At 60.5% G+C, this 22,809-nt stretch overlaps 3 protein-coding genes across 8 annotated transcripts in view; all 3 read left to right on the top strand.

Moving 5' to 3' along the window:
• PLEKHM2 (pleckstrin homology and RUN domain containing M2) overlaps nucleotides 1–3,273 on the top strand; it is a 38,113-nt gene extending 34,840 nt beyond the window's left edge. For all 3 annotated transcript variants that reach the window (XM_073795576.1, XM_073795571.1, XM_033842838.2), the window contains 5 exons: nucleotides 51–116; nucleotides 837–996; nucleotides 1,320–1,499; nucleotides 1,582–1,698; nucleotides 2,346–3,273. In XM_073795576.1, the coding sequence (XP_073651677.1) occupies nucleotides 51–116; nucleotides 837–996; nucleotides 1,320–1,499; nucleotides 1,582–1,698; nucleotides 2,346–2,483 (661 nt within the window). In that variant the 3' untranslated portion in view covers nucleotides 2,484–3,273. The remainder of the gene's footprint in view (nucleotides 1–50; nucleotides 117–836; nucleotides 997–1,319; nucleotides 1,500–1,581; nucleotides 1,699–2,345) is intronic.
• A 130-nt stretch (nucleotides 3,274–3,403) lies between these two features.
• Nucleotides 3,404–8,988, top strand: SLC25A34 (solute carrier family 25 member 34). 2 transcript variants are annotated; one of them, XM_073795608.1, is made up of 6 exons: nucleotides 3,404–5,357; nucleotides 5,651–5,744; nucleotides 5,976–6,041; nucleotides 6,142–6,294; nucleotides 6,658–6,792; nucleotides 7,453–8,988. In XM_073795608.1, exons 1-6 carry the CDS (start codon nucleotides 4,938–4,940, stop codon nucleotides 7,590–7,592), a joined length of 1,008 nt encoding a protein of 335 aa, XP_073651709.1. In that variant the 5' UTR covers nucleotides 3,404–4,937; the 3' UTR covers nucleotides 7,593–8,988. The 2 variants fall into 2 exon arrangements, with proteins under 2 accessions (XP_073651709.1, XP_033698710.1); XM_033842819.2 differs by lacking the exon at nucleotides 5,651–5,744.
• A 133-nt stretch (nucleotides 8,989–9,121) lies between these two features.
• On the top strand, nucleotides 9,122–20,033 carry TMEM82 (transmembrane protein 82). 3 transcript variants are annotated; one of them, XM_033842829.2, is made up of 6 exons: nucleotides 9,549–9,783; nucleotides 9,926–9,998; nucleotides 10,199–10,373; nucleotides 10,969–11,386; nucleotides 12,839–13,026; nucleotides 13,354–20,033. In XM_033842829.2, the coding sequence occupies exons 1-6, from the start codon at nucleotides 9,696–9,698 to the stop codon at nucleotides 13,441–13,443; spliced, it is 1,032 nt and encodes a 343-aa protein (XP_033698720.1). In that variant the 5' UTR covers nucleotides 9,549–9,695; the 3' UTR covers nucleotides 13,444–20,033. The 3 variants fall into 3 exon arrangements, with proteins under 3 accessions (XP_073651687.1, XP_033698720.1, XP_073651690.1); XM_073795586.1 differs by having other exon boundaries at nucleotides 9,122–9,998; XM_073795589.1 differs by lacking the exons at nucleotides 9,549–9,783; nucleotides 9,926–9,998 and having other exon boundaries at nucleotides 10,235–10,373; nucleotides 10,600–11,386.
• The last annotated feature ends 2,776 nt before the right edge of the window (nucleotides 20,034–22,809 follow it).

The raw sequence follows: 22,809 nt of genomic DNA, 5'->3' as shown, positions 1-22,809 counted from the left end.
CCCCCAGTTCCTGGGACAGGCCTCACCCCTGCCACGTTGTGCCCCTGCAGCAACGGGATCCTCTACCAGTATCCCGACCGCACTGATGTCACCCCCCTGCTCTCAGTGAACATGGGGTGAGTGTCCTGGGCAGTGGGAGGGGCCGGGCAGGTGTCGGGGCCTGTGTCGCTGCCTGAAGGTCAAGGCTCCGGCTGGGCCTGAGCCTCAGGGCTCACGTCCTCCCTGGCTTGAACTGGCTCTCCCTCCTGTCAGTTGAGCAACCCCCCTCGGCCCCACCCCCATTTAGTGCCCTGGGGTCTGCTGAGCTCTGGGTGAACAGGGAGAGGGTGGGGAAGCAAGAGGAGCTTCCTGCCTGGAAAGGATCCCAGCAGGTAGGGGAGGCGTCCCCCGATCTGATAGGGGAGGCGGTCCTTTCCCTGGGAAGCGCTTGACCTGATGGGGAGGATGGACACACACACACACACACACACACACGCACACACGCACGCATGCGTGCGCTTGGAGGAAACATCCGGCCCGTAAGGGGAACGGCAATGAATGTGCACTGATTCCGAGAGGGCGGGAGCCAGGAGCTGATTCTCAGCCCTCACCTGGCCCTGCTCAGGTGTCTAGACGAACCTTGGTGATTGTGCATAAAAGGTGTTACACAGAGAAGGGGCAGGGCTGCCCAGCAGCTTTGCGCCTCTCCTTCGAGCCGGAGGGCTCTGGCCCACCTTCTGGTGTCCTCCAGCCCTCGGGACTCCGGGGCAGGCCAACCCCAGGGGCTCCGCCCGCGCCCCTCGCCCCCCTGCCCCCTTGCTCCCTTGCTCCCGTTTCACCCTCCACCTCTGGCCCAGGGGGGAGCAGTGCGGTGGCTGTCGGAGATCCAGCACCACGGACCGGCCCCACGCCTTCCAGGTCATCCTCGCCGACCGGCCCTGCCTGGAGCTGAGCGCCGGCAGCGAGGCTGAGATGGCTGACTGGATGCAGCACCTCTGCCAGGCCGTGTCCAAAGGGGTGAGGGCCTCCTGCCCCACCGCTCACCACCTCCCAACCCCACCCCGGGTCCCCAGGGTCCCTTCCCCAAGCCCATGCGAGTCATGCAGCGGCCTCTGAGGACCAAGATGGGACTTCCAGGGGCCAGCCCAGGAGTGAACCCTGGAGGTTAGGGCCGCCTGTGGCCTGACATTCCCACCATCACCCCTGTCGGCCCCTGTACTCCTGGCCTCTGGAGGGAGGGGCAGAGGGGCTGGCAGGCCCCTGACGCGGGGAGTCCTGGTGCAGACCAGCCCTGGAGAGCTCCAGCTTGCCTCTCCCCTCCGCTCTGCTGGTGCCTTCAGGTCATCCCCCAGGGGGTAACTCCCAGCCCCTGCATCCCCTGCTGCCTGGTGATCACGGATGACCGCCTCTTCACGTGCCACGAGGACTGCCAGACCAGCTTCTTCCGCTCCCTGGGCACCGCCCAGCTGGCCGACATCAGCACTGTCTCCACTGAACCGGGCAAGGAGTACTGTGTCTTGGTGAGTCGGGTGGGGGGCGATGGAGGCAGGCCCTAACGAAGGAGCGCTGTGTCTGCTCACCTGGGGCCCCCGCTCTCCCCAGGAGTTTTCCCAGGACAGCCAGCAGCCCCTCCCACCCTGGGTCATTTACCTGAGCTGCACATCTGAACTGGACCGATTCCTGTCTGCACTGAACTCCGGGTGGAAAACCATCTACCAGGTACCCGGCTGCCCAGGCCCCTGCGGAGTGGAGCCGTTCCCTAGGGAAAGGAGCCCCTGCACGGCACAGACCGAGGCAGGAGTTGGGGGCCTGGGGCAGCACCATACTAGGAGCTCTGGGGTGGACATGAACCTGTAAAACCAAAGGGGCAAGACCCTGCCTCCCAGTGAGTGTGAGGCTAAAGCTAAGCATAGAGCCCAGGAAACGCCATTCCTGACCTTCTCAGTTACCCTGAAAAAGCTGGCATTAAGTGCCTACGGTGGGGCTAGAGCTGTGCCCGGATGATGGGGGCATGGAGCGCAGCACCAGGCTGAGAGGGCCTCATCGAATGCCTGCACAGATCGCAGTCTGAGCGCGTGCTGGGCTGCCCCGCGGAAGCTCCGGACCAGCCCTGGGCGGAGTTCCACGGCCCGCCTCCCGGCCCCACCCCCAGCCCCCTCCTCCGAGAACCGGGGCCTTCCCTGGAAGGAGGCGGCTCAGGGAGCCGCACCCCGTCGGCCTGAGCCCCTCCTTGAGGAGCCCGAGATCTCAGCAGCGTGGATGTAGTTTCAGGGCAAGGTTACACCCGGTGCGGGGGAACCCCACGGCCCCTCCGCTCCCTGGGGGCTCTCGGTGCAGCCCTCAGGTTCCCTGCACGCCCCACCCAGGTGGACCTCCCCCGTAAGGCCATCCAGGAAGCCTCCAACAAGAAGAAGTTCGAGGACGCCCTGAGCCTCATCCACAGCGCCTGGCAGCGGAGCGACAGCCTGTGCCGGGGCAGAGCCTCCCGGGACCCCTGGTGCTGAGGCGGAGCTGGCGGGCGTCCTGGAGGGGCCGGAGAGGGAGGCGGGCAAGCGGCTGCTGGGGCCAGGCTCCCGCCCTCGTTCCCGGGCAGCAGAACCACCGAGTGGGGCTTGAGACAAGGTCTCCCTCCCAGGGACCCAGAACGGGTGCCCAGCACCCTGGGCCTCCTGCCCGGCAGGTGGCAACTGGGAAGTGCTGGGGGCAGAGGGTCCGAGCCCTATGGGCTCTGCAGATGCACGGCCCCCTTCCCCGGGGCCACCGCCTCACTCCACGAGGGGAGCAGGACTCAGAGGGCAGGAGCCCCTCTTCCTCCCCTGGGTCAGGGGCCCGGGCAGAGGCTTAGGCCGCCCTGGGGGCTCTGAGTGCCCGGCCATCCCTGTTCATGTTTGAACATTCACCCGGCTGGGAGGGAAGCTGGAACACCGCGGTCTCAGTGCATGTCTTCTCCTCACTAGCTCCATCCCCAAGCACACTGCTCCCTGCCTTCCAGGGCCCGGGGGGTTGCAGGGGGCCGGGATGGCCCTCCCTGGCTACCAGGAGGCCCTGCATGTCCACGGCCCCCTACCTCCCCTCCTCCAAACCTGGCAGTGCCTGTAGGACCCAGGGATCAGGCCATCTCCTTTTTGCCAGGAGCAAAGGGGAGGGAGGAGGGCTTGGAGAGGAGCAAAGCCCACCAGCCTGTGTCCCCTGCCTGGCTGGAGCCAGGTCCTTCCCAAGAGGGCCCTCTGGGGGAAGGGGTCAGGTGGCCTGGGTTTTGTTTTTTAAAATAAAATAGACATGTTATATTGCCAAGACTCGTCACTGGCCCTTTTTGACCAGGGTGGAGGGGAGGGATCTCCGGCACCTCCTCTCAGGCCACTCGGCCCTTTGTTCCTCGTTCATTCCACAAATGCTCTTCCGTCAGATGCTCTGTGCCCACACTGGGATCCAGATCACTGGCCGCTGCCCCCCAGCACTCACTGAGTGGAGGAGTTCGGGCCCTGGGAGCTTCTTGGCCAGACCTTTGCCCTCCTTCCTGTTTCCTGCAGTGGCCAGGGGAGGGCAGCCACCAGCTCGGGTCCCAGGCCGTGGCTACACGGCCAGGGCAGGGCACTCCTGCCTGCCCTGCCTCCCCCAGCTCTGGGGGCTGAGTGCCGGCCACTCGGGATCAACCCGGGAGAATCCAGGCTGTCCCCAAGACCTCTTGTTGAGCTGCTACCCCGGGGCTGGCCGGAGGGTGCCCAGCCTGCCAGGCCTAGGAGGAGCTCTGCAGCCCTCAAGCCCCTCAGCACTGCGGCCTCCAGGGCCTCACAGCTGGGAGGAAAGGGGTGGCCACCTGGAAGAAGCAGGTGCGGAGGCCACAGAGGTGGGGTTCTGGGCAGGGCGGCCCTGCCTCTGGTTCTGATTGGGACTCGGGTGACGCAGGGTGGCCCTGGCAGGAGAGAGGTACCATGGGGCCGAGGCCGAGGTGGGCAAGGTGGTGCCGGCCCCCGACCTGAGCAGCCTGGCACCTGACAGTAATGCCCGGGGCTGGGAGGTCCCTCTTCACCAGGCACAAAGGTCCATTCCCATGCCTGGGCCTCTGCTCCAGAGAACCACAGCCCAGGAGCAGCTCCCACCAAGAGGAGGGGCAGGACTAGGGGTAGGCGTTCTTCACACATCTGTGATCCTCCGAAGAACCTCTGCAGTGGGTATCCACATCCCCATCTTACAGATGGACAGACCGAAGCTCAAAGAAAGGAACTGACTTGCCCAGGGCACACCTAATAGCCGCTCCTGGGATTCCAGATCAGTTCCACACGACTCCGGAGCCCTCTGCTCTCACTGGCAGTGGGACCACAGACCGTGGGAGCCAGACTGGAAGACTGAGGCCGGGAAAGGGGACGGCACACAGTGGCAGGGGGGCGGGGCGGGGGGGGGGGCGTTGCTGAGCTGCTGAGAGGAGCCTCCCAAGCAGCTGCCTCTTGCCCAGGGCCCTGAGCTACAGCAGGACTGGGCAAGCCCGAGGGAGGGCAGCTGCGCCAGCGCTTTGCCCAGGGCCAGAGGGAAGGCTGGGCACCAGCGCTTTGCCCGGGGCCAGAGGGGAGGCTGGAGGACCCGAGGGTCGGGAGGAGGTGTCTTGGCTCATTGGCACTTTCTGCCCCACCCCCCCCACCCCCACCCCACCCCCCCGTGTCTCCCTTGGGGCCCAGGTGACCTTTCCCCCAGATCCCAGGGTCCAGGCCCTCCCTGGCAGGGAGGTGTGGGGGACGTAGGAAGCTGGGATTGGTCCAGAGCCGGCGGGGGCGTGTCCCAGGCTCCCAGGAAGGAGCAGAGTAGGTGGACTCCTGAGATAGAGCAAGCCGCCTGGCAGCAGCCGGCCTCTCTGACCCGGACCTCTGCCCTCCAGACATGGCCCCAGGCTCCCTCGATCCCCAGCCCTGTGGCCCTGTGGGAGTGAAGACAGCCTAAGCACCGCCACCCCAGGGCCCGTGCCCATGCCTCTGACACGGGCACAGCCGGCCCCTGGCCCGGAGGCCAAGGAGACGGTGGCTCCAGCTGTGGACCTGGTGCTGGGCGCCTCGGCCTGTTGCCTGGCCTGTGTCTTCACCAACCCCCTGGAGGTGGTGAAGACGCGGCTGCAGCTGCAGGGGGAGCTGCAGGCCCGGGGCACCTATCCTCGGCACTACCGGGGCTTTGTGGCCTCCGTCGTCGCTGTGGCCCGTGCAGATGGGCTGTGCGGCCTGCAGAAGGGGCTGGCTGCCGGCCTCCTCTACCAGGGCCTCATGAACGGCGTCCGCTTCTACTGCTACAGCCTGGCATGCCAGGCCGGGCTCGCCCAGCAGCCGGGTGGCACCGTGGTCGCGGGCGCTGTGGCAGGGGCACTGGGAGCCTTCGTGGGGAGCCCTGCTTACCTGGTGAGTGCCTTGTCTCCATCTGCTCCCACCCTGGGACCCAGCTCCCATGGGGGCTCTGCAGCCTCCTGGGCTGGCCTCCGTGGAGCAGATGGGGTGGGGCTGCTCCCCGGGACATCCCTGCCCAGGCCTGGAATCTGCCCCTTGGTCCAGGGCACCAGGGCCTCGCCCTGAACCTTGCTCCCCTGGGGCCCCCGCCCCACTGGTCCTGAGCCGGGGGAGGGGGCAGAGGGTGGCAGGAGGTGTGCTGGCTCAGGGCCCCGTGGTCACTTGTCTCCCTGCACGCCCTATGCAAGTTGAGCATAAAGCTTCCATCGAGAGAGGGCCCCACACCCTCGCCTGGATGCTACAGTCATCATCTCTCTTGGTCCCCAGAGCAGCCTTCCAAGGGTGAGCAGACAGGCGGAGAGAAGGTTAAGTCACTTGTCCCAGGTCACAGCCAGATGCAGACCCAAGCCGACTCCAACCCTATTCCACACACACACACCCCCAAGGCTGCGGGTGTGGGCTCAGGGAGGTCTGGGTGTCAGGGCCCGGGGAGGGGTGCCCTCAACACGCACAGCTCGTCCAGGGTCTTCTAAGGTTCCAGCCCCAGGCCCTGTGTCACCCCTGCTCTCACAGGTCAAAACGCAGCTGCAGGCTCAGACGGTGGCCGCGATGGCTGTGGGACACCAGCACCCTCACCAGGTGGGGACCGTCACTCCCCGGGGCTTCCCCGGCTGGGTGGGCTGGATGGGCCCCTGGGCGGGCAGGGGCCGCCCAGTGACCCTGTGCCCTCTCCCTGCAGAACGTCCTGGATGCCTTGGGGACCATCTGGCGGCAGCGGGGCCTGGCGGGGCTGTGGCAGGGTGTGGGTGGGGCCGTGCCACGGGTCATGGTGGGCTCGGCTGCTCAGCTGGCCACCTTCGCCTCCGCCAAGGCCTGGGTGCAGGAGCAACAGGTAAGGAGCGGGGGCACCCGCGCCCCTTATCGCGCCTCCACATCTCCAGCTGGACCCCACGCAGGGAAGCCCAGGGGGTGGTGACAGGCCCCTTAAGGAAGCCGAGGGCCCTGACTCTGCCCTCAGGGCCGTGGTTCTGGCCCTCAGGTCCAGCAAGAGTGGAGAGTCCGCAGTGAACCCTCCAGCTTAAAGGAGCTCAGGGCGGCGGGGGGCGGGGGGGGAGTGGCCGGAGGGGCCTCATCTGCCCCCCTTTCTCTAGCTCTTCCAGCCCCCGGGCGCTGAGAGGATGGGGTGGGCGCCACGTGGGGGAGGGGGGAGCGGGGGAGGGCACTACAGGGCTCAGCAGCCTGTATGTCCCCACAGTGGCTCCCAGAGGACAGCTGGCTCGTGGCCCTGGCCGGCGGCATGATCAGCAGCGTAGCTGTGGTCACGGTCATGACCCCCTTCGACGTGGTCAGCACGCGGCTGTACAATCAGCCTGTGGACGGAGCGGGCAGGGTGAGCAGGGGACAGAGTGGGGGAGGGCGTGGGAGCTGGACAGCATCCCCCAACACACACACACACACACACACACACACACACACGCACACACACACACAGCCAGAGACACGGAGAAGTGTGCCACACACACACATTAATTCGGCTTGTTTGCTGAACACCTATGTCCCAGGCACGTACTAAGCATTTTCACACCTGGATCCTATTCTGTCCTCACAACAACTTTCGTTCTCCTGATGAGAAGCCTGAGGCTCAGAGAGATCAAGTGACTCGCCTGAGGTCACGCAGCCGGTAGGTGGGGGAGCCTGAAGTGGAATCGAGGCCTGACCCCCCAGCCTCACAGGTGCACAGGGGCCGTCATGTACACTGGTGCAAGGTGTGCCGAACACAGAGGTGCCCTCCACGGGCTGAGTTAGCGGCGACATCCACCCGCGTGCCACTAACCAAGCTGAGCGCCTGGCCTGGGGCTGTGGCTGCCTGGAGGAAGAGGCCCTTTTTGAACTTTCACAGCCCGAAGGGTTACTGTTATGTGATTTGCCGAGCTTGGGGGAGTGCCCTTTCTGATGTGGGCACTCAGAAGCCCATACACAGACACACCCCATTGTGCCAGCCAAGGCCCCACGACACCTGTAGTGATGTCTGCCCTGTGTCTGTCCCCAGGGCCGGCTGTATGGTGGCCTCGCCGACTGCCTGGTGAAGATCTGGCGGCAGGAGGGCCCCCTGGCGCTCTACAAGGGTCTGGGCCCCACCTACCTGCGCCTGGGTCCCCACACCATCCTCAGCATGCTCTTCTGGGATGAGCTCCGGAAACTGGCCGGGCGGGCCCAGCACCAGGGCAGCTAGGCAGCGTCCTTCACCCTGACACAGCCGTGCCCTTGGCAGGAAGCGACGGCCTGCTCCACCTGGGAATGGCCGTCCAGGAGCCCGCCCAGGCCTAGGCCCTGCCGCAGGTTCGGGGAGAGTGTAGACAGCTGTGGTCAACCCAGCCCCGTGGCCCACCCAGGGCCAACGGATCCGCCTTGAATCACCACCCACTCTGTTCTCCAGAAAGTTTCTCTTCCCTCTCTGTCCTGGGTAACCTTACCCCATTGTTATAATAACTGCTTCAGGGTGTGAACATTACCATGAGCTGGGCCACTTACGTGGGCCAGATCGCTTAGTCCTCACACAGTAGGAGACGGTGAAATGCTCTGTTACTGGTTCGGAAGCGGGGGCTCAGAAAGGTGAAGTGCTTTGACCACAGCCACACAGCTTTGAAGGGGCAGAGAACCCCGCTCTGCCCAGCCCAGACCTGTGCCCTTGGCAAGAGCCAGGACCGTGGGTGCTGGGGTGCCCCTGAGGGATCACTGTACACGTGGGGGCCCTGGGGAGCACCGTGAGGCCGTAATGTCATCGTCTGTGCTAGACTGCCAGGGCCGCCGTCATAGAGGACCTCAGACCAAGCGGCTTAAACAACAGAACGTTACTTTCTCATAATTCTGGAGGCCAGATGTCTGATCAAGGTGTCGGCAGGGTTGGTTTCCTCTGAGGCCTCTCTTCTTGGCTTGCAGATGGCCGTCTTCTCCATGTCCCCACACGGTCTTCCCTCTGTGTGTCTGTGTCCTAGTCCCTTCTTATAAGGACACCAGTCATATTGGATTAGGATCCACCCTTAATGACCGCATATTAACTTACTCATCAATACTTCCTTTGAGAATTGCTTTCTTTAGGACTCCGAAGAGTCACATTCTGAGGTTAGAACTTCAATAGATGAATCTGGGGAGGGGGAGGGGACGCAATTCAGCGCATCAACTGAGGGCTTTTACTGAGGGTCCCCTAGGTGCCCAGCACTGTGGACATTGGCACAGATTCTCACGACAGTCCTGGAAGGTAGCGCTTGATGGTGCCTGTTGTTCAGGTGAGCAGACTCAGGTCCCGGGAAAGGAAGTGACCTGCCCAAGGTAGTAGAGCTGGGCGGCCTCATCCCAGGCTCTCTCCCCACGCTGCAGCCACCCTCCCACCATGGGCGTGTTCCTAAGGCCTGCACCGACCTTTGTGCTACAGAAGTGGATGCTGAGTCCCTGAAGGGGCAGGACTGGCGGAGAGGTCAAGCAGCCTGAACTACCTTCCCTGCCACACCCCATGTCTGCAAAGCGCTGCTCCCCAGGGGCAGCCCTGCTGCACACTCCAAACCAATAAAGTTTTCTATTTTGTCTACTTCAACGACTCCCCTCTGCTGGCAGCCTCAGTCTCCCGACCCCCGAACCCACACCCTTGGCTCGCTCTCCTCGGTCTGAGAAAGGAGGATCCAAAAGAACTGGGGCGAGCCAGCCCCGCCCCGTAGGCCAAGTGAGGCCTGCCACCTAGTGGACACGGGGAGGATCGTCAAGGCGGGCTGCCCTACGGCGCAGGAGGGGAGGGCCCAGAGCTGGATCCCAGCCCCGGGCTGTGGCGGGAGCGACGCCCCCTTCCAGACCTTGGGCTGAGAGAGCAGAGCCTGACCTCAGGCTGTGGGGAGATCGAAACCCCCCTTCCAGACCTTGGGCTGAGGGCGGGACCCAGACTGGAGGCTGGGGGAGGGCAGAAGAGGCGAGGCCTGGGGCTTCAGGAAGGGATGGGTGGCAAGGCCCAGGGGTGGGTTGGTCTCTGTCCTGAGAAAAGCAGGACAGAGACCAGCCCACCCAGAGATGCCCCCCACCCCATGCTGCCCAAATGGGGAGACCCTGGGCAGCGGTCTTAACCCAGCAGCCCAAAGGTTTAAGGCCCTGGCTCTCCTCCCCTCCCCTTCCCTCCCTTCCCCTCGCCCGGGCTTTTGACCCCTCCCAGCCCCTCCCCTCGCCTCCACCACCTTTGCCCGGTGGTGGTGACGTTGCGGTGTCTCTGGCGCAGACCAGGCCGGAGGCTGGGGCTGGATCCTGGCGGCCATGTTCTCCCTGCTGTCCCTCCCCTCCTGGCTCCCCAGCCTCCCCTCCCTTGAGTGGGGCTCCGGCCTCCTCGACGCCCTCCTGCAAGGTGAGCCCCTCCCCCATCCCCCTCAGCCCCACCCCCTCCGGGGCACCAGCCCGGCGCAAGACGAACCCCACCCACGTGCGTCTCCCACTGCCCCCTCCTCTAACCCTACCAAGCTGCCTACCCTCCCTACTAACCCCGTCAGGCCTCGTCGGGGCCTGCGGAGTCTCCGTCCTGAACAACCTCCTGAAGGTCTACTTCTTCGTGGGCTGTACCAAGTGAGTGCCCGCCTCCCCGGCCCCCTCCCAGGCCCCTGGAGCCCACACTGCATGCGACTCTGGCCTCCTCCGAGGGCAGGACTGGGAGGGAGAGACCACCCGTCCTTAACCCCCAGGGTGTGGCTGGGGGCACCGGTACCCCCTCCAGGGACGAGGCTGGTGGTTCTGCCCCTCTGCCCGTGCCCCCTCTACCTCCACAGTGACCCGGAGCGGCGGCTTGAAAAGGAACGGCTGCGGGCCCAGTGGGCCTCGCTGGAGACCGTGCACCTGGCAGGGCTGGCCCTGATCCTGACGGTCGTGCAGGTCCGGGTGGCCGCCCTTGTGGTGCTCGAGTTCTCCCTCCGGGCTGTCTCCATGCTGCTTTCCCTGGACAAGGTAAGACCACAGGCAGGTGGTGGGTGAGGACTGCCCGGCCCTGGGCCCTAGTTTTCACCCCCAAATACAGGAAACTGGGCCCGGTTGTCATCGCCAAAGCCAAGTCTCCACTCAGAGTGGACACCACCCCAGTCCAAGAAGATAACACAGCAGCTCCCGGATGTCGAGAGCTTCCCGTGAGCCAGGCACGGTGCTAGATGCTTTGAGTGCATCGTCTCATCCTCAGAACCACAAGGGATAAAAGTCTGCTGTGATCCCGATCTCCCACGTGGGAAACTAAGGCTCAGAGATGCTACGTGGCTTATCTGTGGCCAACAACCAGCAAGAAGTAGAGTCGGGCTTTGAACCCAGGCCTCGAAGGCTTTGAGCCACCACCCTTCAGCAAGCAGATAGGTCCCAAGTAATAATCACGATTGAAATTAAGCTGAAAGAAATGATTCCAGTAGGGCTTGACCTGAAGGCAATATTCCCTCTTCGGGAACGGCCTCCCACAGAGTGGACCACCTGTACCTTGACACCCTCTGGGTCCCCGCGCGGTGAGGAGTGGGCTGAGCGCACACAATCGTGGCCCCTCTCTGCCCCCTCCCCCGCCCAGGGCGCCCGGGGCACCGAGAGGCTGCAGCTGTACCTACTGTGCCAGTACTCGCTGGGCTGCGGGCTGACCTGCAGCCTGAGCTTCCTGCAGGAGGGCGCCCCGCACCGCACGCTGAACCTGCTGCTGGGCCTGGGGCTGGCCGCGCTGCTCCGCTCGGGCAGCCGGCGCCTCTGCCGCCACGTCTGCCAGCTCTACGAGCTGCACAGTAGCCAGCGCTACTGTGGGGTCTGCCTGGGCCTGCTGGCTGGCGCTTGCAGCCTCCCCCGGCTGCTGGGCCGCGCCCTGGCCGTGACCTTTGCAGTGGGCAACCTGGCAGCCGTGACCCTCCTCAACCGGGACTTCCTGACCACCTCGGAGGCTGTGCGTTTCTGGATGCCGCTCACCATCTGCTACGCCCTGCTGGTCATCTACATGCAGGGTGAGGGTCGCGGGCGGCAGTTCATTCACTCGACACTCACATCCCACCGTCTGACCCAGGCCCAGCGCTGTGCTAGGCCCTGGGGAGGCCGACGACACTCAGACCCTGCCCCTGCCATCCCAGAGCACCCAGCCTGCTAGCAGGGGCCACACAGTGGGGCAACTCAGATAAGGGTGCAGCGTGCAGGGGGAGCCTGGAGACACGGTACTTGAATTGGGCCTTGAAGGATAAGCAGGAGCCCCTGGGAGAGATGAGGGAGCAAAGAAAATCCTGGCAGAGGGAACCATAAATGCCAAACCCAGAAGTGAGACAAGGCATGAAAACGGAGTGCTGTCACGGAGGCAAGTGGAGCAGATGAGGCTGGCTGGGTTCACAGGGGCCTGATGGAGAGCTGTCATCATCCTGGCAAGGCAGTGTGATGAGAAGCCATTGCAGGGGTTTTTTAAATTTATTTATTTATTTATTTTACTTTTTTGCGGTACACGGGCCTCTCACTGTTGTGGCCTCTCCTGTTGTGGAGCACAGGCTCCGGACGCGCAGGCTCAGCGGCCATGGCTCACGGGCCCAGCCGCTCCGTGGCATGTGGGATCTTCCCGGACCGGGGCACGAACCCGTGTCCCCTGCATCAGCAGGCGGACTCTCAACCACTGCGCCACCAGGGAAGCCCCATTGCAGGGTTTTAAGCAGGGGAAAGTGACCTGATCAGATCTGGGCTCTAGGAGGAGCCACCTGGCTGCAGGGTAGGGATGGGATGGAAGAGTCAGGACAAGGAAGGGCAGTCAGGCAGGCAGAACAGCAGGTACAAAGGCCCTGTGGTGGGAAGGAATCTAGCATGCTTGGTGAAAACTTGGATCGCTGGGGCTAGAGAGCAAGGGGGACCAAGTCAGAGATGAGATGAGGTCGGAGAGGGGACTCCGGTCACATGGGGCAGGACCTCCCAAGGTGAGGAGTTTGGAGTTTACTCCAAATGCAGTGGGAAGTCCTGGGAGGATTGTAAGCAGGGGAATGATTTCACCTCGTTAGTGTGTTGGGAAGGCTACCGGCTGCTGAGAACACACTGAGTTGTAGGGTCAAGATCAGAAGATGGGAGCCCAGTGAGGAGCCTGCTGTGAGAGATGAAGGGCGCTGGGACCCAGATCTACTTGGTAGAAAGAGCTCATAGGGCTTCCTGATGGAACGGACGCGGGAGTGCAGGAAAGAGGAGTCAGGACACCTCCTGTCCTGACTGCAGGGGGAGACTGGGGGTGGGCAGTGAGGCCTGGGAGGAAGAAGCGCCCCTGTAGTTGCTGGGAGTGGGTGTGGGGTGAGAAGGAAGGGAGCGGGGCTGCCTGGCGAGGGGAAGGCACGCGCTGAGGAGAGCGGCGGGGGGAGCTGGGGGGTCCAGGCAACCGACTCGGCTGGACCTCAGGGCAGGCAGACAGGCGGACGGTGACAGGGACCGTGTCTCTGCAGAGGAGCGGCAGCAGCATCCCGGCCTGCAGAGCCAGGTCCAGACGGTGCTGGTACGCATGTGCGGCCTCTTTCTGCTGCTGCTGACCGTGGGCCGCTGGCTGGACCTCGTGGGCATCTTCACCTCCCTGCTGGGCGAGTTCTGGTGCCTGCTGTACACCCGCACCCTGTTTGATCTTTGCCAGATACAGGTGGGCACCCCCTCCCTGAACGTGCCCCAGACACTGAAGCCCCACTCCAGACAGCCCTGGGGGCCTCGACAAGTTTTCAGAAGAGCCGGGTGACCTCCGTTGGGGTGGGGGTCGGAGGCAGCTGAAATCCCCTCTCCTACCTGGGGTTAACTTTTGACCCCTCGGTAGCCAGGGTCACTAGGAACGGGACGGGCGCCCCCCACCCTATCCAGTGCCCCAGAAGACCCCGAACGGGAGGAAGGTCCTGAAAATCAGAGGCTGAGGTCCCCCTGCGGGATGGGGGAACTGAGTGGCACCCTCCATCCCTTCCTCCCTGCCTGCCCTCAGGATTTCCCATCCCAGAGGCCTTCCACGTCAGCTCCAAGCCAGCCTCGGCCCTCGGCACCTGCCCAGCCGCAGGGGACGGCCCCCTCCTGACTTACCTCAGCAAGGACCTGGAGTCTCTCAGAGCCGCCCGGGCTCACCTGGAGGCCTTGACCCCAGGATACTGCCTGGCGGCAGGACGGCAGGGCTGCCCCCCACCTGGAGCACTGAGGGCCCCCGGGAGGGAGGAGAGGATTTGGGGCTGGGCCCCTCAGAGGGTGGGGACGCATGGAGGCTGCTGGGTTAACCCTCTTTTTCTCAGGGTGGGCAATGGGTACAGCCCCTCAGCCCTGCCTTCCCGGAGCGTTGGGGGGTGGGGAGAGATTGTATCCTCAGAATGGCTTCCTCCTTTACCAACCTCCCTTGCCCTGTCCACAGACAGTAAAGGTGATTCTCTCAGATTTGTCTCAGAATCATGAACGCACAGAGAGGTGAAGAGGCTTTCCTAAGGCCACAGAGCTCTCTGACTGAGGCAGGCTCCTGGGATATGGGCCAGCTGGGTCCCTGGGGTTCAGGAATTTACTATTGTTGTGGCTGAGGACATGACAGGGATGCGGTGGCGTGGATGGGCACGTGGTCTGGGACTCACCTGCTTCTTGGGTGGATGATGCCCGCATCCTGTCCCATCCTAGGCTAAGAAACAACTGGAGGGAGTATGATGCCTAGGCCTCTATTGGTGCTCTTGGTCCCCAGCCTCTGACCCTGACACGAGGATCCTTCCCGTCTCAGCCCTGTTCAGCCTTGTATCCCCTGCAGGGCCCAGCTCATGAAGGCCACAGAGTATATGGAAAAATGTTGGGTACCAGCTCCCCTGCTTACTTGCTGTGTGGCCTTGGGTAGGCCACTGCCCCTCTCTGAGCCTGTCAGAACAACTACCATGTGTTGGGCACTGCGCTGAGCATTTTTATTATCTCATTTCATTTTAACATCAGCCCCAAGAGGCAGGTACTCTTATTCCTTTTAAGATTCAGAAACCGAGGCTCAGAGAGACTAAGTAACTTGCTCAAGGACACACAGCTAGTTAGTGGCAAGACAGGATTTGAATCAGGTAGCCTGACCCGCAGAGTTCAAGTGCTGTGCATGTTCCCTGCTCCCCACTTCTTGTTGAAGAATTGGGGCCAGGGAAACTAACAGAGGTGGGCGTAAAAAATATGGCAGGTCCATTCCTGGTAGGTTCTGGAATGTTGTTCCCACCACCTTCTGTCCAGGTTAGCCTGAGGCTCTACCCACACCCATGTTCTCCTGGCCCAGGCACCCAGCCCACGAGGTAGTTTGTGTCCATGGGGATTGAGGGCCCCAACTCAGAGGCCCTTTCCCAGGAGGGACCCCATAGAGCAAAGGAGACTGCCAGCCAGGGGACTTCCAAAGGGGTTGTGAGGGTCAGGTTGTCTGGGAGAGGCAGGGGAGGCACCAGGGAGGAGGTGGGACCTGGAGAAGGTTCTTTGAGGATTCCAGGCTCTAATGGGTCCCACATCTCAGCAAAGCCCACCGTGGTCACCCGAAGTCTACTGCTTTGGAGCAGACAGAGTCTGGCCTAAGATTCCACTCCCCACCCTGGGTGCACCTGAGATACAGGGACAGGCTGGCCCCAAGGCCGGACGGGGCGGTTTCAGCTCATTCCTCCAGGAATGGCCACCAACAGACAGTTCAAGCCCAACTTCTGATCCCCTGCTCTCCATCCCACCCCCAGGAGGGGCCTTTCAGCCCCAGAGTAACTGAGGTGGGGAAAGTGCCTGTGGATGCCCCTCCCCCAATACAGAACCCAGCCCCCCTCTGCCTGGGAGTGTGCTTGGTTCCCTCTGGGCAGGAAACTTGCCCCAGTCTAGGAGGAAATGGCTCAGTTAGGTGAGCACAAGGCCAGCCCCTTGCCAGAGCCAGACTGGACACCGGGTTCCAACTCGGGCCTGATGTTTTTGCTGGAAGGTTCCCTGGCCTCCCAGCCCCCCCACACAGCCCGGGACCCGGTGGGGACAGGGCTGGGAGGAGATTGGACTTGGCAGACCTTTCCTTTTTATGGGCACAGGGACTGTTTTCCAAACAAAAATTGGGCCACGTGGGCTGGAATAGTATTCTTTTCTTATCTATTAAATTATTTTTGTGAAAACTCTGACAAGGGTATAAAAATTAGATCACTCTAGTGAGCCCTACCAAACAAAGAGAACTAGGCCTGAAGTCCAGAGGGCAGAGGAAATCAAAAAGGCACGGTCTGCAACAGGGCCATGAAGCTGAACTTGTTCTGCCACGGACCATGAGATCCCCAATCCTGGGCCCGAAACAACATCCTTCTGAAGAGGTGGGAAACCCGCGCCCCAGTCCCTGCTGAGAGGGGACGGTACCTCTGGAGCACCTGGGGTTGGGGTGAGCCTTCCTCCTCCCTCCTGAGCCCCCGCACCTGTGGGTTTTCTGAGCTATGGCATTGTCTCTCTTGATGTCCTGCATTCCTTCCCCTATTCCTGAACATCTGCATGGGGCGAGGCTCTGGGGCAAACACTGGGGATGAGCAAGATGCCCAAGTAGCAACTGGTGCTGGGAAAAAAAAAAAAAAACTTGGGCCTGGGGATAGAGTGACAGGGGTGAAGGAGGGTGTATTTGTCATCTACAGCTATGTAGCAAATGGCCCTGAAACAGCAGCGTAAAGCAACAGACACTTATCGTCTCGCTTTTTCTGGGGGTTGGGAATCCAGGTGCAGCTTGGCTGGGTCTTCTGGCTCAGAGTCTCACAGGCCACAGTCAAGGTGTCACCTAAGGCTGTGGTGTCATCCTAAGGCTCGACTGGAGCAGGATCCACTTCCAGTCTCACTCACGTTGCTGTCGGCAGGATTCAGTCTATGACGGGCTAGTGGACCGAGGGGCTCAGTTCCTCTCTGGCTATTGGCCAGGGTCTCCCTCAGTTCCTTGCCACGTGGGCCTCTCCATAGGGCAGCCCACGACATGGCAGCCAGCTTCCCTCTGTGATGCAAGTCAGGGAGACAGACAGAAGATGAGCAGGACAGAAGTCACTGTCTTTGTAACCCCGTGTTAAAAGCGACATCCCACTCTTCTGCTCTATTCTGTTGGTTAGAAGCAAGTCGCTGGGTCTAGCCCACCCTTTAGAGAAAGGGATTACACAAGGGCATGGCAGAGGGTGGGGGTTCTCAGGGGGCCGTTTTAGAAGCTGCCTTCCACAGAAGCCTTCTTTGAGGAGACCTGAATGGACTGCAGGAGCAGGCCAAGCGGAAAGGTGAGGGAAGAACACCCCAGGCTGAGAGAACGGCACGGGTAAAGGCCCTGAGGTGGGAACAAGCTGGGAGAATCCAGGAACAGCAGGAAATTTAGCATGGCTGGAGCCTCAGAGAGAGGATGGAGTGGCAGGAATGAGGTCACAGAGGTGGGCAGGGACCAGATTGCTCAGGGCCACGGCCAGCATTAGGAATTTATTCCCCTGTGATGGGCAGCTAGTGGAGGGTTTGCACATGGAGGTGACATAATCTGACTTTTACGTTTTTATTTTTTATTTTATTATTTTTTTTTTTTTTGCGGTACGCGGGCCTCTCACTGTTGTGGCCTCTCCCGTTGCGGAGCACAGGCTCCGGACGCGCAGGCTCAGCGGCCATGGCTCACGGGCCTGGCCGCTCCGCGGCATGTGGGATCTTCCCGGACCAGGGCACGAACCCGTGTCCCCTGCATCAGCAGGCGGACTCTCAACCACTGCGCCACCAGGGAAGCCCTGACTTTTACGTTTTTAAAGGATTCCTCTCCTTGCTGTTTTTAGAATAGACAGTGTAGGAACAGTAAACCAGTTTGAAGGCATTTGAAACAACCCAGATGAGAGCACAGGGGCTTGGACCAGGGTGGTGGCCGTGGAGGTGGCCAGGATGGTTGGATTCTGAACATGTTTTGAGAGATTGATAAGATTTCCTGGTCAATTAGATGTGGGCTTGAGAGGAAGAGAGGAATCCTGGGAACTCTTTGATTTGGGACCTGAGCAACTGGGTGAATGAGATGAGGGCCTCCAGGGTCAGAGCAGGGTTACCTCAAGCACGTGTGGTCATTATCAGTGGAGGGTCCAGGTGTTGTGAAGGGTGTGATGTGGTCAGGGGTTCAGAGAGACCTCGCTGACAAAGAGCTGCAGAAACCAATCCTGAAGGTTGAGGGGGAGTTCCCAGGACATGGGGTGGTGGTGAAGCCCAGGCAGGTCTCGAGGCTCCTGAGTGGCCTGAGGGATGGAGGAGGGGTTGGGTCAGTGTGGCTGGAGCCCAGGAGGCAACGGGCACAGTGGTGGGAGATGCTGTCACGGAATTGGGCTGGGGCCAGATCGCCAGGACAGGGGAGGGGTTTCGCATTTTCCCCAAGAGCAGCGGGAGCCGCAGAAGGGGTGTCGGGGCGTGTGATGATCACGTGCTGCTTTAGCGAGATGGCCTGGCCGGCTTGGAGAGTGGATTGCAAGGAGTAAGAGCAGGACGAGTCCAATTTTAAGGGTCTCCTTTAGGGACTTCCCTGGCGGTCCAATGGTTAGGACTCCGCACTTCCAAGGCAGGGGGCGCAGGTTTGATCACTGGTCAGGGAACTAAGATCCCACATGCCGCATGGTACGGCCAAAAAAAAAAAGAAAGGGTCCCCTTTAGAAAAAAGCATACAAAATTCATATGAAAGTGAATATTGATTGAGAATGGGAAAGAAAAGCAGGACGAGCTGCTGGAACCCTGGAGATGTGGGTCCTTCTTCTGACATCTCTGTGGGCAGTTTGCCAGGAACACTTAGAGAGAAATGTTTCCTGAGTGTAACCTGGCTGCCCCTCCCTCCTACAACACTTCATTACTTCCAGAGACCCCCAGTCCTCACAGGGGCCGTGCAAGTGAGAGGCCTGAGCATAAGTTTCATTAACTTCACAGTAAGCCCACCTCTGCGGAAGAGAGAAGCGGGGAGGCCGGCGAGGGGCCCTGGCAGGGTCTAGGCCACATTACACTTCAGCAAGGAGGCGTCTCAGGGATGGGGGTCCTCACTGCCAGAGAGCAGTGAGGTGTTGGATAGATGCTGCTGGAGGCTCGCAGTGAAGCGGGAGCTCGAGGAGGGGTCTGGGGTCGGTGGGGGAACGGGGCTCTGCCCCTGGCAAGCAGCCGAGGGCTTGGGACAGGCTCAGGGACCCTCTCAAGTGAGTGATGCCAGGACTTCCTTTCCTCTGTCCACAGAAGGGGCTCTGACCTTCAAGGCCTGGGTCAAGGACGGGCCTTTCCAGCCCACTGAGACTCACGCCCCGCCATGGCCACCCCACACGTCCCGCCCCTCATCGTGAAGGCTGTGCGGGTGTGCTTAGTTGAGGGGGGGCTGTGGGAACCGGGGGGTCCAGCCAGAGCCAGCTCAGGACACTGGACCAGGAGGGGATTAAGAGCCAGACGTTGTTGTCACGGCCAGGTCTAGAGGCTGGGCCCTGCCTGGCCCAAGTGGACACAGGCTTGGGGGCCTGAGAGTGGGGAACTCCATGTGGCTATAACTGTGGCTTGGTTACTCCCTACTTGGTTTTTGAACATTTCCCTACACGCTTGGCCTGTTTAGTAAAAGGGCTTGGAGCTAGACTACATGGGCTTGAAAGAAGCTTCCTAACGGAGATGACCCTGAGCAAGTTACTCTCTCTGTGCCTCAGTTTCCCCACTTGTTGAGAGGACTGAACAGGATGATGGACGTAGGGCACTTAGACCGGAGCCTGACTGTGGCCTCTAGGGCCCTCCGCATCGCCCCCTCCCCACAAGGGACTGCAACTCAGTCTCGGCCAAGCCCTTCTGGTGTGAAGGGTCAGTGAACACGCTGAGTAAGAGGGACTGGGAAGGAGGCACCGGCTCAGGCGGCAGAAGCAGGAACGGATCTCAGCGAAGCAAGAGAATGAAGAGGTCTCCCGCCTCCCCGTTTTGTCCACCAGACTGCTCCCCGGGTAGAGGAAGAAGAAGCATGTTTGCATTTTATGTGCAAAGAGCTGCGTGAGGAATTGTAAGCCTGAGCTCCGTATTTTTCTTGCATTATTTTCCCCCAGCCTTCAGGACGACCTTGTAAGGAGTTGATTGTTCTTTTCTTTATCTTCCCAGAGAACACTCAAGGTTCAGAGAAATTAAGTGACTTGCCCAAGGTCACAGAGCTAATAAGTGGGGGAGCCAACATCCAAATTCAAGTGGGTCTGACTCCAAAGCCCAGGCTTCTTAACGGCTCACTACCCTTTACTACTTCTCATATGATTTGCATATGCAGCTCCTTAAGATCCCCTACTCTTACTCCTGCATTTCATCAGAATTACTGAGACCCTACTATGTGCCAAGCACTGTGCTGGGTGCTGGAGACATGGAGAATAATAAGACACAGCCCTGCTCCCCGTTTGGTGGGTAAAGCATATTGGTTCAACCCAGCAGCCTTGAAATGAATCCATAGGATTGACATGAGTCCTGACACCTGGAGTAATCAGAGCAGGCTTCTCAACAGTGGTGACAGTGGTGCAGAGTTTGGAGGAAGAGATGATCCAGACCCATGGAGTCTCACCAATATTCCTCATGACTTTGCTTTAAGCCACAGAAATAGTTTTAACTGGTTGAAGAAAAATGAAGAAAAAAGAGAATGCATTGGCTCCAGAGATCCAGAGGTAGGACTTCAAGCATGGCTGGATCCAGCAGCCTAAGTGATGTAATCAGTTATCTCCTTTTTTTAAAAAGTAAATTTATTTATTTATTTTTGGCTGCATTGGGTCTTCATTGCTGTACGCAGGCTTTCTCTAGTTGCGGCGAGAGGAGGCTACTCTTCGTTGCGGTGTGTGGACTTCTCATTGCAGTGGCTTCTCTCATTGCAGAGCATGGGCTCTAGGCGTGCGGGCTTCAGTAATTGTGGCACGCGGGCTCAGTAGTTGTGGCTCGCAGGCTCTACAGCGCAGGCTCAGCTGTTGCGGCGCACAGGCTTAGTTGCTCCGCAGCATGTGGGATCTTCCCGAACCAGGGCTTGAATCCGTGTCCTCTGTATTGGCAGGCGGATTCTTAACCACTGCACCACCAGGGAAGCCCATTATAGATTTGGGTCTCCTTCTCTATCATCTTTGCCCTGCTGTCGTCTGTCTTGGTCCAAGTGTTGGCATAAATGGTGCCAAGCTTGCATCCTGTCACCCTGGAAAAATACTGCCTCTTTCTACATAGTTCCAGCCAGGCACTGAGAGTGGGAGTGAGCTTTCCCAAAGAGAAATTGGGTGCTGTTACCAGAATCCAAGAAAGTGATGCTAACTGACAGGAACCACGATGTCCCTTCGATTCTCCAGCAGAACCAAGTCTTCCTTCCCTTCAGCACTTTTGTCCATCTCACTATAATATCCCCAAACCTCTGTCCTCTATATGATGGGAAGAGAAAAGCAACTCACCTGAACACCTACTAAGCGCCAGGAAAACTCATCCACATTCATTCCAACAAATCCTCACAAAGCCACAGGGAGGTTCTGCTATCCCAGGTTCACGAGAGGAAACTGAGGCTCAGAGAGAAGTGACTTGCCCAAGGTAACAGGCTGGCATGTGACAGAGCTGCAGTCACTCACAGATACTGCTGTTACTCATATCTGTGCTTGCCCCCCTCCCCCTGCAACCTGCCCCTGCTACAGTTTGTGGGAGCCCCCACTTCCCTGCACTGCTGCACCCCTGCCCAGCTCCTAGCACAGTAGATGCTCAGGAAACAAGTGCTGAACTGACCTGACTTCGAGCAGGCAGAGGGGACAATGGAGGGAGGGAGAGGAGCAGAACCAGGACGGGGAGGCCCAGGGGGGTTTCTGAGGCTGTTTGCCAAGCAGTAGACCCCAACCCGGGTGTATGATTTCAGCTTCACACGTGGGCACCCCTAGGCTAGGACTGACACTTCTGCTCTGACCTGGCCCAGGTGGAGCCTGTCCAGGGGAAAGGCAATTGGACCAATGGATGCTTCCCCACCTTGGGGTCACTGGCTCCCTGGGGGCTGCAGCTCAGGGAGCCTCAGAGGAAAAATCACAGAGGGGAGGACACCTCCATGCCACTCTCCCCAGGCTTGTCACTTTTCTTGGATCTAGCTGCAGAGCAAAGGGACCCTGTGAGCAGAGAGCTCTAGAAACCAGGTGAGAGTGATGTGGGAACAGCCAGCGCCACCACTGGTGGGGCACCAACTCTGGACCAGGCCCTAGTGCGCCCTTTCCCTGCCTCTGTCCCCAGCAGCTCTGCAAAGGGGAGTATTCATGTCTTCATTCGAGGGCAATCAGTCCAGCTGCCCCATGTTACAGGTGAGGAAACAGAGCCTCCGAGAGGGAAGGAACTTGTCCAAGGTCACAGCCAGCACCAGGGTGTTAGGAGTTAAGCCTAAGTCTGACCTCAAAGCCCATGTTTTCCCTACTGCCTTCCTCTCCCTGGAATGCCCTCCCCTATTCCTCTTGTGGCTGGTTCCTCTTCATATCCTCCCAGAGAGGCCTGCCCTAGCCCCACCCACACCCTTATTCTGTCTCAGCCCCTTGCTCATTCCTTTATAGCACACATCACCGCTGGTAATTATGTTCATTTTTGCTGGGAGTTCCCTGGCAGTCCAGTGGTTAGGACTCAGCGCTTTCACTGACTGCCAGGGCCTGGGGTTCAATCCCTGGTTGGGGAACTAAGATCCCACAAGCCAGCCGAGGACACAGTAGGTGCCTGACTGCTCTGTGGGCAGTAGGTGCCGTGTTCCCCAGCACACTGGACAGCAGCAAATGTCCCCACTGCCCTGGACCTTGCCCCTGTCTCCCACCCCTTCCCTGCCACCCAGGGTCTCAGCTGCCACGACCCTAATAGAAGATTGAGCCCCCTTGCTCAGGGACTTGGCAGAAAGCTGCCCGAGCCTGGCAGGACAGGAGGACGGGAGCAGGGCCTCTGAGCTGGCAGACAAAGGGCGTGTGTTCTCATCCAGCGCACTTCCTGGGTTTCCATTGCAGGAAGCCGGGCACCTGCTAAGGTGACACCGACACCAGGGCTGGTGCGGGTGTCCTTTGTCCGGGACGCTCCTCTCCACCCTGGAGCAGCGGCAGAGGTGGGACAAGCGACCAGGGGTGTTGGACAGCCGGTAAGTGGTGGCAGCTGGGCCTCACATACCCCTTGGACCTTCTTCCTTCCCAAGCCAGTCTTAGCCCAGAGCAGGTGTGGGAGGCCTGGCTCCTAGGTGGAATCGCTGGGACCTTAGACGAGGCTCCAGACCAACCCTTCGGTGCCTCCTTGTCCCACCTGGAGACGCGGTAGGAGGCTCAGGGGTGTATCGTGGAGGAGAGGGAGGGCAGCTCCGTTTTTATTTGTTTTAACTAAGCTTCTGGGTCACAAAGCACTTCAAAAGGGGGTTCTATGGCTGAAAGTGTCTGAAAACCCCTGGCTCGCACTTCCTCCTTAGGGTCCTTCCTGTGGCTGGCGTCCAGTGACTCCCTCCTTCCTCCTGGGGGAAGGCATC

This window comes from Tursiops truncatus, chromosome 1, assembly GCF_011762595.2.
Source record: "Tursiops truncatus isolate mTurTru1 chromosome 1, mTurTru1.mat.Y, whole genome shotgun sequence".
NCBI lineage: Eukaryota > Metazoa > Chordata > Mammalia > Artiodactyla > Delphinidae > Tursiops > Tursiops truncatus.
Note: the sequence above shows the minus strand (reverse complement) of the source record. Positions and strands in the feature narration are given on the sequence as shown.

Coding starts and splice junctions, on each gene's coding strand:
- SLC25A34 (XM_073795608.1), top strand. CDS start 4,938: ATGCCTCTGACACGGGCACAGCCGGCCCCTGGCCCGGAGGCCAAGGAG. Junction 5,358..5,650: donor TGGGGAGCCCTGCTTACCTG/GTGAGTGCCTTG, acceptor GCCCTATGCAAG/TTGAGCATAAAGCTTCCATC. Junction 5,745..5,975: donor CCCAGAGCAGCCTTCCAAGG/GTGAGCAGACAG, acceptor CTGCTCTCACAG/GTCAAAACGCAGCTGCAGGC.
- TMEM82 (XM_073795586.1), top strand. CDS start 9,484: ATGGGGAGACCCTGGGCAGCGGTCTTAACCCAGCAGCCCAAAGGTTTA. Junction 9,999..10,198: donor TTCTTCGTGGGCTGTACCAA/GTGAGTGCCCGC, acceptor CTACCTCCACAG/TGACCCGGAGCGGCGGCTTG. Junction 13,027..13,353: donor TTGATCTTTGCCAGATACAG/GTGGGCACCCCC, acceptor GCCTGCCCTCAG/GATTTCCCATCCCAGAGGCC.